General features: G+C 39.1%; 1 protein-coding gene across 1 annotated transcript; it reads right to left on the bottom strand.

Annotated features, from left to right (window-relative positions):
• Positions 1–2,703: 2,703 nt before the first annotated feature.
• Positions 2,704–6,252, bottom strand: tob1a (transducer of ERBB2, 1a). Its single transcript, XM_084418882.1, has 2 exons — positions 5,962–6,252; positions 2,704–4,770 (listed from the first exon to the last, which is right to left on the bottom strand). Exon 2 carries the CDS (start codon positions 4,585–4,587, stop codon positions 3,613–3,615), a length of 975 nt encoding a protein of 324 aa, XP_084275008.1. The 5' UTR covers positions 4,588–4,770; positions 5,962–6,252; the 3' UTR covers positions 2,704–3,612.
• Between the last annotated feature and the right edge of the window lie 8,533 nt (positions 6,253–14,785).

The raw sequence follows: 14,785 nt of genomic DNA, 5'->3' as shown, positions 1-14,785 counted from the left end.
TGTTATAGAAATAGCTACGCGTGTAAATATGATACAAACCGTGGTTGGCCGCTGTACATGTTGGTCAGTTTCTTCCTGTCTAAGTGGCCGCTTCTTGGCTAGAAAAAGCTGAATATGTAGAATTTATATGCTGCTAATCTAGTTATGCGAGACAAAAGCATATAATAGTTTAAATAGTAAATAGAATAGTATTTTTCATAATTTAAATGTCTACAGTAATATATACACTACTATTCAAAAGTTTGTGGTCAGTAAGTGTAAAAACTGTATAGGGTTGCTAACGACCCGTGGTGTGTAACAGTGTAAGTAAATTGTTTCAACAACAAATGAACTTTATGATGACTGAATAAGTGAAAGTTACATTTATTCCACAAGGTGGCAATGTCTGATACACAATGATGAAGTGACGTTTCACTCATAGTCACCGCAGGCAGAAAACAAAAGAATAGGAAGAATCATCAGCAAAACTTGAAATGGCTCAGTGATTTACTGCAGAGCAAGAACTGAACACAATCAAATATTAGTGTCACTGTCACTTGATGGTGGATCTGGTGAAGAAGCTGTCAGCGATCAAAATATTGATTTTGAAGATGTTGAAAACGATAGTTTTGAGAATATGTTTGAGATGGCGAATATGAGCCAGATGCTGAATGTACTGAAATGAGCTCTGATGAGGACAGTGATGATGATACTATAAAACATCTGCTCAAACTGAACAAGCTCCAAAAGGTATCAAAATATGCTTTCTTTAATTTATTTTTCTGTAATTGTTTCTCTAATATCAGAAGTATTATATTATCGCAACATATTTAGATAATTGTATTATCTGGGTATCTGTTATATCTGGGTATAATTATATTATCTGATTTCAAATAAATGCTGTTCTTTTGAACTTTTTCATAAAAATATGAAGCATCACAACTGTTTCCAACACTGATAGTATTAAGAAATGTCATATTAGAATGATTTCTGAAGGATCATGTGACACTGAAGACTGGAGTAATGATGGTGAAAATTCAGCTTTGATCACAGGAATCACGTTACAGTATATTCAAATAGAAAACAGTTCATTTAAATTGTAACGATGTTTCACATTATGACTGTTTTTACTGTATTTTTTAGCAAACACATTCAAGCTTGGTGACCATAATAAGAGACTTGTTTCATTAACAATGAAAATCTATGTGATCCCCTTCAGTGACTAAGCTCTTCCCGTCATCCTCCATGCACTGTTTCATCCCCCACAACCTGTCAGCCCTCCACCTCCTTCAAGGACAGAGGCTGAGGTATTCCCAGTCTGTTGCTATCCTCTTCCCCCACGCAGCATTTGGTGATAAACAGTGGCCGTAATGGTATCTTCTGCTGCCACCCTGATGCCTGCACCTGTTTCAATGTGCTGCAACTCATCTCTGACTCACCGAGTTGGCAAAGTTCAGAGCTGCACAGAAAGGGAGCTGCCAAGCTTGGCACCTACACACAACCGTGAAGCCACGGCGGCAGATGAAGATGCCTTCCGAGGCCTTTATTTTCCTGACCTCCCCTTAGACAATTAGACCTAGCAACCGCCCTTGTTTGTTCTGCATTTTGAGGCTATAAGGTGGTAGCTCAGACAAACAGGTGAGAGCAAGAGGCCACATTTACACTTGGTATTAGCCATCTCACAAGCAATGTTTTGTAATCCAATCGCTTCAGTCATATTTTTAGGAAGTATTTGTCATCCTGCAAAAGCAATTTTCATAAATAAATGAATAAAAGTGTCGGTGAGTCCTGATTTCCATGTCTTTCACTGTGTTTTTTAGTTAATTCAGCTGTAAAATGCAGAAACTCGCTCTATTAGACACCAACATTATGCAGGGAAAGGGAGGATGACAAAATATACTGCCGAAAGTGAGGTTGTGGGTTACCTCATCTGCAAATTCCCTCCTCAATTCACTTTGCTCAATCAACTAACTTAATTAGAGCACTAAATATAGATCCATGTTGCTCACTGGATTCAGAGGAGCTGTTACATGCTTAGACATCGATCTAACAGCCGCTCATTCTGAGTCTAGCAGCACCTGTTTTTATGCTGAGGCTCAGCAACAACAATACTGCAAAACTTACATATTTCTGCTGAAGCATTATGGGAGAATCCAAAACAGATCAAAATTCACGTTCATCTTCAAAAGATACAAAATGCCTCGACTGGTCAAGATTAGGCGTTCTCTTTATGGGTTTAGTGAATGCTTGTGGTTTAAAGGGCAACTACTAGTAAATCTGGAACGGACTGCTAGAAAAGAGAAAAGCCTGTTTAAATATAAACCTAATAATTCCATTAAAAGCTCCTCTGTTCTCCTGAAAGCGCATGGCACGAGTCACAGTTCAATTCATATACTGATATAATGCATACCTTGAATGCATTGCAAATTGCTTTGGATAAGAGCATCTGACGTATGAATAAATGTAAATGAGGAGTGTACCTTACGATTCGTGACTAGAAGAATAAATGCTGATCTGACTGCTACACTATATGAGTCACAGCTATTTAGATTATGGAAACCCATTTATGAAATTATACTCATTTTACATTTTCTCGAGCAGTGAAAACGAAAACACGAAGCACTTTTTAGGAGAGAAAATAAATGAAGACTAGTTTAGAGCCTGATATTCAATTGGTAATGAGAGTAGAAAAGAAGACTTGAATAAAAAGCTTAAGACCATGAGTATCATTTCAAGCATTTTAATACAAACTTAATAAACTATCAGTCCCTCTTTACATGTAAGACACTGACTCCAAATACTTTGTTATACTATTTGTTTTTGTCAAGTATTGCACAATGTTGGTACAAAATTAATATACGATTACATTTTGTCCATAGTATAGCAAAAATCTTTGAACTCTTAACAGAAAATACAACTCTTGTTTTTACTCTCCCTCCCCCTCCCAACAAAAGCAAATATTTTTAAATCCCAACACAATGGAATATTCTGTACACATTCTTTAGAATAGTTGATGTTTTTAAAGATGGATTTCATTTTACAATTTCAATAAAAAAAAATATAACAAAAGCTGCTGCAGCCATCACAGATCACTGGAGTAGTAAAAAGATATAAATGCAATATGTCGTAGAAACAATATATACTCTGATATTTTACAAACTTTCTACTAAATTAATTATACAGTTAGAAAAAAGACCAAGAAATCCCTCATTCAGCATTCAGGCCAATCCTTGGAAAATTGGCTGTGTAGCTCTACCTTGAATACTATTAGAGGCCTTGATTTGTAGTTTTCTTCTTCATAAAGATATCTTAAAACAGTCAGTAAAAATAATTTTGTGCTTGGTTGGCAAAAGAAAACAACTTAAAAAAACAGTATGAGTTTAGATAACTAAGCTTGATTGTACAACAAGCTTAATCGTAAAAAGGATGACAAAAATACTCAAGGGAACAACATTGTTCACCCTCGGGCTCATCGTTTTTGACTTATTCACTGGTACTTTACAGTTGAAGTGTTGCTTTTCGATTTTCTTTTTTTCGATTTTTTTTTATTTATTTTTTTGATTTTCCAAACGTGAACACCTGCTTCCCGCCGCCTCATCACATATCTCTGGTCGTTAGTAGTATTCTCGTTTTCTAGTTGGCCATCACTGGCTGGAATTGCTGGTTAGAATACTGCATGTTGCTCAAGTTGAAATTCAGACTGTCCATGAGGGACTTCTCATTAAGGCCCCCATAGGCTGCAAACACATCGAAGGCATTGTTGAACGGGAGAGGGCTGAGATTGAGGGACGTTTCCCCGGGGAACATTGCACTTGGGCTGCCCTGACCCTGGAGATTAGGGAACACAAACTCCTTGGCGTTCGGAGACAGGGCAGAGGGCTTCTGCGCTTGACCGCCCAAGCCGACACCGTAGAGAGAATGCATCGATGTGGACATGACTTTCTGCTTCAGGAGGTTGTTTACATTCAGGCCCAGGTTGGTGGGGGAGTTGCGGGCCACCTTGTTGGCATTCCGCCCGTTGCTTTTCATTTTCGTGGAGCCGAACTTGGTGGCGGCGAAGGTGGCAGTGGTAAAGGTTAATGGTTGCGTGGAACGGCGCATGAAGGTGGGGCTGACCGCCGCCGACTGGCCGAACGGTGGGGACGGGGAACTGGAGGTTGGGGACATGCCTACAGGCTCACTAATAGGCATGAAGACCTGGGCCTCTGGGTTAAAGCTGTTCTTGATCTCCTTGTCCAACTCCAGTCCGTTCTCATTACTGTCATCCACATAGAGCACCTTGACGGGTCCCTTCTCCCCAATCTGATAAGACACCTCGAAAGGATCAATCCAGACACTGAGGTCCTGAGGCAGGTTGTTGCGGACATCCTCAATGTCCAACCCACTTTCTTTGGCTGCTTTCTCTACAACTGGGTCCACTTTTTCCCCGACATGTATACACCTGAATCCAGACCCTTTGTATGGCTTGTCCGGGTACCAGTGTCCCTCATATTTCTGTTTCAGCTGTCGCTCCAACTCCTCGCCGAAGATGTTGACACGTCGCCTGGGCAGCTTATTGTACAAGTAAGAAATGATGAAGTTGAGTGCTACTTGGATTTCAAGCTGCATAGCTGCTGCACCGCCCTGGAGTATCACCGTTGGCTGTTTGAATTCTCGTATTGTGTTGTAAGCCACCAGAGGGCAAGGCTCAGCTGGAGCCAGGCAAATAAACAGAAACTTGGGGGAAAACGGTTCAAAACAAAGTGCTGTTGCAGAGGGAACGTCTCGGTCTACAAACGTCTGATCCGATTCCTAGAGGGAAGCAAAAAAAACAACTAGCGTGAATAACCCTGGCTTGTTGTTATTCTCAGCTGTAAATAATACATTGGAACATGGTTCCATCTGTCAGTTTTCTTAATAAAGAGTTCATTAAAATAGCTTGAATGTTTTGAACAAACAGCTTGCGCATTCATGGGCTCACAAGCAAGATTAGATTTTGCATATGCATAGACAAACAATCCCTAAAATCACGCTTCAATGCACTGGTTGAATTTTCCACACAAGTTCAATTCAAGACACCAAATTCTGTAAGGTGCACCAAGGTAATCCTATAAATGCAGTTTATCATTATAGGAAGGATGCACTGGGACTCGCGGAGCTGATAGTGTTATGTAATAGCCTATCTAACTTGCCCTGACTAGACCCTGCACAACTGTAACCAATCAATCCACTGCTGTCGTCATAATCGAACTTTATCTTTAGCATGCCATCCGTGTTTGTAAAATTGACTGTGTCGTGGGGAAATCAGACACAAGAATGCGAGACTTTAATTATTAAACCTGAACGTGTGTCACGAGGAGAAATATAAACCAGTCAGCACGCGCACATAAGCGCACGACCGTCGATTAAGCAAATAAGGGGATGAATGCGCTCGAATCTTAAATCGAACGAATAAAATGTTCATATTAAGCGTTAGTTACCAAATAGAAGATCAAAATATGTTTCGTTTGTATATTTAAAGCGAGTAAGCCGTCAGAGATCGTATCGTCGCTCCCACCCAGTTCACAGATTAAAGCGACAGCGAGGACATAATGTACAGTTTGAAAACAGATATATCAGTAATGCATTAAAGGCATCATTCAAGGTATACATCTAAGACAAGACAGCATGTATATGCTATATTCTGTGAAATACGAACTAGATATGCTGACAAATTGAATGTAAGTTAGCCCATGTCATATTATATGGCGTTTGTTCGTTTGCATTTCTATGCAAATATCGCATATCTTATGGTGTAAGACGATGTTTTGCCATAGTTGGCAATCCCTCCCAGCTAAGTCTACAGCCCACGACTGACGCAGCAAGCTGCCTTCATTTAAATTCTCTTAAGGTTTCACTTAACTATTTTACAGAAAACGCTTTTGCAATGCTCAACACTATTAGTGAACACTTAAAAAACAGTTCAAATCACAAACATGGTAATGCAATAAATGAAACACTTACTTGAGTTTACAAAATGACGGTTTTCAGTAGTTGCAGTAGATTTAACTAGTGCAAAATAGAAAAATTCTGATATAAATACTTTCTTCACATTAAGTTAAACATAAAGGTATTCCAGTTGGTAGACTTTGAAATGTGTTTTTTTTTTCTTCTTCTTCTTATCTTGCTCCCAATTTTCTGTAAGGTATTTGCAGTTTCACCTTCCCAATAAGCTCATCTCCACCCCCTCTATCTGGGTGTTTTACAATTTCGTCCCCTACTGCTGTCATCCGCCTCTATATATAGTTTTCCTCCGCCACGGGCACGCGGTGGGCGGTGATGCGGTTCCAAAGGTCACAACAATACGAACATCGAATCCACGCATGTGATTGGTCAGGCTTGAGCGAGAGGCGGGCTCTTGCTCTAACGCCCCTCAAGCCCATTAGCTCATTTTACCATCAATCAAAAAAGGGGTAGATTTAATGCACTTACGTTGAGCCCGTCATAAAGGCTCTTTGACGTCACGCGTTACCTAGTACCACAAAAAAGACAGGCTATTCATGGAGGTATCGTATTTCATTTCCATGTTCATATTTCGCAAACATGACTGTTAAAGAGACATTTATGCCCCTAAGTAGATCAAATGACTGAATAAATATAAAGGCAAAGTAGTGAGCTGACATGGCAGTAGAGCAAAGCTTTGATGCAACCTTGTTTATCACTATTTATTGTATGAATAAACGGGGAAAGGTTGCTATTGTCGAGGGGAAAATTGCATTCGAAATTGAATTTCATGAAATGTGACTACAGAAAACGTATGTGTTTTGAAGTAAAGAAGCACGATCAAGGCGAGGTTTCCTTTACCAATATAAACCTGCATTTGAATACATTTCCACGTTAGCAATGTTTCGTTAGACGCATATAGATAGCACACGCATATAGATAGTATTACAAAAATGAATGTCAAACAAGAAACTGGCTAATAAAACAATACAAAATCAACGTGGTAATGATTTTGTCACTGGTAGCAGGAGAATAAAATCTCTCGTTTTTTATTGGCTGCAGAACAGACAGGAGGTCCACGTGAATGGCGTATGGTGCTGATTTCGTCATTTACGTCAGTGGATTTAAAGGGATAGTTCACCCAAAATGAAAATTTTGTGATTACTTGTCAAGTTTTTCCAAACATACATGTATGAGTTTATTTCTTCTGCTGAACACAAAAGAAGATATTGTTGAACAATGTTGGTAACCAGACAGTTGACAACACCCATTGACCATAGTAGAAAAAAAAAAAAAAAAAAATTCATGCCATGAATTGTCTGGTTACCAACATTGTTCAAAATATCTACTGTAGTGTTCAACAGAAGAAACTCATACAGGTTTGGAACCAGATGAGGGTGAGTAAATGATGATCAAATTTAAATGTTTGAGTGAACTATCCCTTTAAACTAATTTAAACTATTAATGTGTACAATAAATTAAGATTAAAATGATTCATTTAAGCATAAAATATAGACAACCAAATAGTCTATTAATACAGATAACTATACACCACTGGTCATTTTTAACATTACATAAAAAAATTATTATTATTATTATTTGGTTTATGCCAAATGCCAGGGGATATAATTGCCAGGGTAGTATTGCAGACCAAACATAAGCAGAATCAGGCAGCATTTAGTGTTAAATTCTTTTAATATATCTTACTTGAAATAAGTGTAAGTGATCTTGATGCATCCCTGGTTGAAAACCAATTATCTAAATGTAGATCCTTTAATAACAGATATTGTCATTCCTATTATTAATGATCAATTAGTTCTGATTACCTTCGGCCATTTTGATGCTTTTCTATCTGTGGACCTTTTAATGCAGTGTAACTAATTTGGTTGACGTCACCGTTAGCTCAAATAAGGATCACACATCACGTTATTATCTGCCCGGGCAACCAGCCTTAATGATGGGGATATGATGGGACAAGAATGGACCTGGGGTATGACTCAGTTAGACATCGCTCTGACAGTGCACTCCCTTATATTTATACAGCAAACAACCTACCAAAAACCAGTCATGTGTTTGTCTGGCCAGAGGATTGTAGTATGAAAGGCCACAGAGATAAAGCTTCACATGTGCCCGTCACTGTTTTATTGTACTTTGGTGTTAGAAGCTATACCTTCCACAGCAAATGGCTTCAGACTTCAAATGATATGTAAATTAGTTGACAACTGCCTCAGTGAAAAAAACACTTGTCTTCTTCACTCTTTGTAATGTCCGTTAGAGCTACTGTTCATTCAGTTATATTCTACTACCTTTCTATATATGAGATTAAAGGTATCTATCTATCTATCTATCTATCTATCTATCTATCTATCTATCTATCTATCTATCTATCTATCTATCTATCTATCTATCTATCTATCTATCTATCTATCTATCTATCTATCTATCTAGCATGTCTGCCTATCTATCTATCTATCTATCTATCTATCTATCTATCTATCTATCATGTATGTCTATCTATCTATCTATCTATCTATCTATCTATCTATCTATCTATCTATCTATCTATTTTTCAGTCTGTCTATCTATCTATCTATCTATCTATCTATCTATCTATCTATCTATCTATCTATCTATCTATCTAACATGTCTGCCTATCTATCTATCTATCTATCTATCTATCTATCTATCTATCTATCTATCTATCTATCTATCTATCTATCTATCTATCATGTTTGCCTATCTATCATGTTTGCCTATCTATCATGTTTGCCTATCTATCTATCTATCTATCTATCTATCTATCTATCTATCTATCTATCTATCTATCTATCTATCTATCTATCTATCTATCTATCTATCTATCATGTTTGCCTATCTATCTATCTATCTATCTATCTATCTATCTATCTATCTATCATGTATGTCTATCTATCTATCATGTCTGTCTATCTATCTATCTATCTTTCAGTCTGTCTATCTGTCATGTCTATCTATCTATCTATCTATCTATCTATCTATCTATCTATCTGTCTGTCTGTCTGTCTGTCTGTCTGTCTGTCTGTCTGTCTGTCTGTCTGTCTGTCTGTCTGTCTGTCTATCTATCTATCCCAGGAGAAAGAACGCACGGGTATTCCTCTTTATACCAGCACATCCTATCAAACACCAGGCTGTTATGCCTGTTTTGTGTGTCTTGTTCTAGATCAGGGAATGTTTCGCTTTTATTCTTCTACCTGCCCCTTTATACGCAATAAATCCGGTTTTATTATTATGAGAGGGCATGTCTCTGACGTGGAACTGTACACTGTAGCATAATAAGAAGAGGGCTCATGTGTTTCTGTGCCAAATGGCCTGTGATTTTTCTGCCCCATTGCAGCAAGGAGAAAAGCAGCCTAATTTCCTGGGAAAAGCAAAGCTGAATTCTGTTCCCTGATTGGATGCACTGCTGGTTCTTCATATGAGAGTCATGCCTAAACATACACACACACACAGAAAGCATAGAGTATGCCTGTCTAACCTCAACTCTCTCTCTCTCTAAGCTACCGATCTCAAATTAAGAACTTTTGACATTGCCGAGTGCTATGACTTAACATGGAGTTCAGAGGCAGGTTTGCACAACAAACAGATGTTCTTTGATGTCAGCTGCAGTGAGGGGGTGGCAAAAAATGGGAACGCTAAAAAGAAGTAGGAGGAAGGTGTCAGAACTCTAATCATCATGCAGCGTTTGGGAAAAAAATCTATTATATTTCTTAGCACAAACACAGGTTTGTATTCACCATAACCTTGCCCAACACAAAATTCTTTTGATTAGTTATATACCATTATGAATTCATCTGAGTTGTTTTGAACTGTGTATTGCCTTGGCATTTCTTTTAGGATTACAAAGCTGACAGTGACCTGTTACACTGACCTTATCTTCTCTTTAAATAGGCTTTGAGTCACAGTTACAACGCCGGCTCGCTGATCCAGAGACGATGGGTGGAAGCTAAATTACACAGGCTGTCAACCGAACCAATGTACAACTCCATTCGGGTGCATTATAAATTATGTAAAAGAGCCTAACAGCGAGAAAATGGACGTGCCATTTGCTGTCACTTCAGACAATTTGTATTATGACATTTCACGAACGCTTGGCCAATTACCCCGAATAGATCTATTGCATAAACTATAGTAAATAATAGTTTCCCTAGTTTCTCCACTTCAGCTATGTGATTTAGTTATTCATTAAACCACCCACATCACAAGTGCAAAATACAGCTCAGGATATGTTCTCCATGAACAGCTCATTTAGGTTAGTATGTGTCAGCACTGTGTATATGTTGTAGACAAACACACCTTCAAAACCAGTAGTATTTACCAAAACAATAGCGTTTACACAACATGCCACAATGTATTTCCACTGCAGTCAGCCTAATAGATATGGTATTGTGGTGTAAAAGAAAACTGCTATCATATTACAACAAATATTTTTCTATACATATAATGTCTAAAATATTTTGTATATACCTTATTGGCCACCTCTACATACTGTATATGAGTCTTTTGAGTTGCTACCCTAGACCTTTTACACTACCATGCCATATTGTGAAAAATGCATATCATGCCTTTGATTTCAGTCTAAAATCATAAAGGTATCAATTTGTTTGGATAAAAGATGCATGCTGTGTAATAGTAAATGATGTCTCAACAATACAAATTGCAGTCTTGGCTACAGTTTAATCAGACCTCCATTAGCTGACTGACAATTCAACTGGTCAACTGCCCTTGCGTTGGAGGAACTGTCATAAGATGCAATAATAACACTCTCACACACATACTATCTCACACTGAAGGTGTGACATGTCAAGACATGTCGGCTTTACCATTGTGTAGGCTGAAATGCAGTTTTTGATCTCATCTTGACAATAAGAAAGAGGAATCCTCAATCAGTAACTGAATAGTTCATCCAAAAATGAAAAACATGTTGCTCCAATCCATATGACTTAATATATTAACAAAATTAAAAGAGAGGTTGGAATGTTTGCACTGCTGTTTTCTGTACAATTAAAGTCAAAGGTGACTTTGACTTAAAATAATCAGGCAAGTATACACATTCCATCTGAAATGAGCATATTCAGTTTGTCTGGTAACAGGTGGGTTTTTGAACTTTGAATCTGGAATTCTGTCTTGGAAGAACATCTTGATTTATTTCCAAGTGCTTCCTGAATAAGAGATGCAACAGAAATGTGTCCTTGTTGACACGTCGTCTACGACTTCAATCTGCCATGTGGCTTTGTCTTTACTGCAGTTGCAGTTGCTCGCCCCGAGGCACTGCCATTTGAAGTTGAGAAAGAGCTGTAAGATGTGGAAATGGCCTCTGAAGATCAAACAACTATCCCTTTCCCCTGTGTTACAAGGAAAGAGGAAGAAACGACATGCTGAGACATCAGTCCAGTCACACACAAAAAAAAAAAAAAAACTCGGAGGTGTCAAGAGAGCGGCTCGGTTTGGAAGTTACAGTGTGAAGGGGGCAGAGAAGGGAAAAAAAGGAAGGGTGTGAGGTAAAAAGGAGACAGTTGACTCAAATCAGACGGCAGTAGAGGCCAGGCCCGGTCATACGGCTCGAGGTTTTCTGGACCTGCTGTGCTTAGAGAGGAAAGCACACCACATTCTGCTGCATTCCATCCACACATGTCTCAAATCAGCACTGGACACCAGCTCTAAACTGTATTTGCCAGTTTTATACTTTATGAAGTCAGGAGATGAAGGAAAACTGGGAGAACCCATATCCACCGACAGAGCTCTGGTATCCAATCTGGCCATATTATTGCACATTTTCTACAACAACAACAAAAAAAAGGCTGAAAAAAATAGGATTAAAGGTGAAGTGTGTCTTTTCATCTGTGTTAAAATACCTGAAAATGCCCATTTATTGTGCTGCTGCCACTAAAATTATTTTATTTACAGATATTGTGTGTGAGCTGATTGCTATGAATTTGAATAACTTAAGACCATTATATAAAAGCTAGTTTGTGATGCCATAAAGTTGCTGAACTACATTACTCAAGTTTTCAAAACTAGGACTCGTAAGACTTGTAAACTAAGAATGTGATGCAACTTTTTGTTTTCTTCCTTTTTTTTTTGTAGGCAGGTTGCATACAGTAATATGCAATTGTTTGGGCTAATGCTGAAAGAGGAGATTGGAGGAGAAAAAAAAGTTAATAGTGGGATAACATTTCAAAGTAACTCAGCAGTTAAGAAAAGGTCTGACTGACCTTACTGGAAGAAAAAAGCTCAGAAAAATTAGAGCCGGAACTGAAGACAACAGCCCTCGAGAGATGAAAACAGTCAACACAGAAAGAAAACAGACAGGAAGGGAGCATTTTCAGTTTGTCTCAGCACTGAAATGAAATCAGTATTCATGGCAGAAGGACAATCCATTGAAACCAGATGCACCTAAACTTACCCACCTCTTTTAAAAATGCAATTTTCATTTCCTGCTACAAAGTTTGCCAGTATCTGTTTGAGCTTGGCCTGAGATGAAATGGGGTGGGGTGCTAGCATGCTAAGCTGCGTTAGATGTTTACTGGAAGAGGGTCTTGCCAAACTTTACAGTATGCAATGTGTGTAACATTTCTCAACAACGGCTTCTTGTCTTGTATACACAGAGGTTTTGGCCTCTTTTTCAGTTTGGTGCATCTTCGTGCATTCCGGCTGTTGCATATGTTAGCTTTAATGTGCTAGCAACCACTATAACCAATAAGCTAAAAAAGTTGTGTAAAAAAGTTGTGAAAGAAAGACTGTTGCTTTGCTTTCAGATGCATGCTTTGATGTCGCCAAAGAGGACACATACTTTGCCCTGACATTTATTGTGTCAGAGCATACCGGTTGCAAGACATTTACACCTCATAACAAGCCTACCTGGCATTCTCACAAATTTCCCCACTGTTCCGAGGTCAGATTAACATGAAATCTCCCCGGCCCCTTCTCATTATTCCAACTCTTAAAGCACAAACACCTCAGTCTCCTTCGAAACAGCGACCTTTGCTGCTCTTCCCAGCTGTCAGCACCCAAATTAATGAATGTATGCATGCATGCATGCATGTATGTTTGTATGCATGGATGCATGGATGGATGGATGGATGGATGGATGGATGGATGGATGGATGGGATTTCTATCCTTTATTTCTCTTCCATATGTCTTCATATTGTGCAAGCTGTGGATATTTCTCAAGACTTTACCAGACAATTATTCAATCCTTACAAACATTTATGAAGCAAAATACTGAAGAACAATCTCAACTCATCACAGAACACAGTACTCCAGAGTAACTCAATTCATATTATGAATACAGATATCTAGCGACACTGTAGCTTAAAGTCCCTGTAAAGTCAAAATTAAGTATGTGTTCTGAGTTTGTCATACCAGCGAAAAATGTGTTATTAGCCACCCAGCCCAATTTCAATGATTAAAAAAGCCGCCAAGTAAATAAAATAAGCTATCAAAATCTCGAAAAAATGAGCAGTAGTCTCAGCTCTCAAACGCTGGGGGCGTGTCCGCTGGCTGCGCTGAAACCACGCCCACTCGCGGGAAATATGACTCGCGCACAGCTCGTGCATGTCGGCGCGACGGGAGGATGAAGGCCGAAGCGGACAGCGGGAGATAGTCGGTTCGGCCCCATTCACCAGTAACAGCGGATTATCAGTGAATTCCAGTTGTCTCCAACGAAAGTAAACTATCCTGATCTCTACAGAGGCGGGTGTGGTGGTGATCATCAGCTCTCCATCAAGGTAACGTTAGCTCTTCACAAGATAAATCCACCTCCTCTTGATATGATCATTTTTCGGAAATTTAAATAAGGACACCGATCTGTTTTCTAAGTGATTGCATCCAGGGAATACGCATTTACATGACGAAGGCATAGCTAGAGCCGTGGGCATAGTAGCTAGCAAACTGTAGGCTGTCTGATAGTAACTCGCGAATCGTCGCGATTGAGCGATAGGCTTAGTGACTCCGTCCGTCATCAAGTAGGGGCCCAATCAAGCTCAGGGGGTCGCAGTGCGTCATCGAGCCCCCGTTTTAGCCCCGCCCAAAAAATCCGGCTCACAGCAAGGGTGAAAAACTGTTAAACGGTCTAACTCCACAATTTAGTACTTCACAGTTCTCAGTCTTTGTAACATGTTTTAGCAATACATTTCTAGCACTTATAATGTGTTTAGAATTTTTTTGTAGAATTGCCTTTACAGGGACTTTAAGGACTCGGTTCAACATAGATGAAGCATGTTTGATGCAGTTCAGCAACGATGTACCAGAGGCTGTACTATAATGTGAAAATGGTCAGAGCCAAAGGCACAATGTCCAGCGGAGTGCATGCAACACCATTATCCATGATTATATTTACAATACAAAGCGGCCTAAGGAATCTCTGAAATGTGCTACAGGGTCACATAGGGCTGTTGTAGTGAATGCTGATGAGAAGAGGCTGAATTCTGCTGTCTGTGTGTGGTCACCAGGGCGGGTGACATTAGCAGCTGGGGATGCCCGGTCACCTTGACCCCAAAGACCAGTCAACATGCCTTTTTCAGTTCTCCTGTCAATCATGTTAGAAGACCATTGCTCAATCATCCCTACCAAAGGCCCTCCAAACAACCAAATAACCATCACGCCAGCAAAATCACAGAATTAATGTTAAACAAGCAGTTTTTCCCCTAAACAGGGAGGTTCCCATTTCAAGAGAACTTCTCGTGTGTAAATGAAATCACTCCACCATAACAGAACACAAAGTTTTGTGAAACTTTCTTTGCCGATTCAAAACAGCACATGATCATTCTATGCTGCAAGGGACTGACTAAATGTTCCTTCTTGTGA

This window comes from Rutilus rutilus (genome assembly GCF_951802725.1).
Source record: "Rutilus rutilus genome assembly, chromosome: 1".
Classification (NCBI taxonomy): domain Eukaryota; kingdom Metazoa; phylum Chordata; class Actinopteri; order Cypriniformes; family Leuciscidae; genus Rutilus; species Rutilus rutilus.
This window is presented reverse-complemented; position numbering and strand designations above follow the sequence as displayed.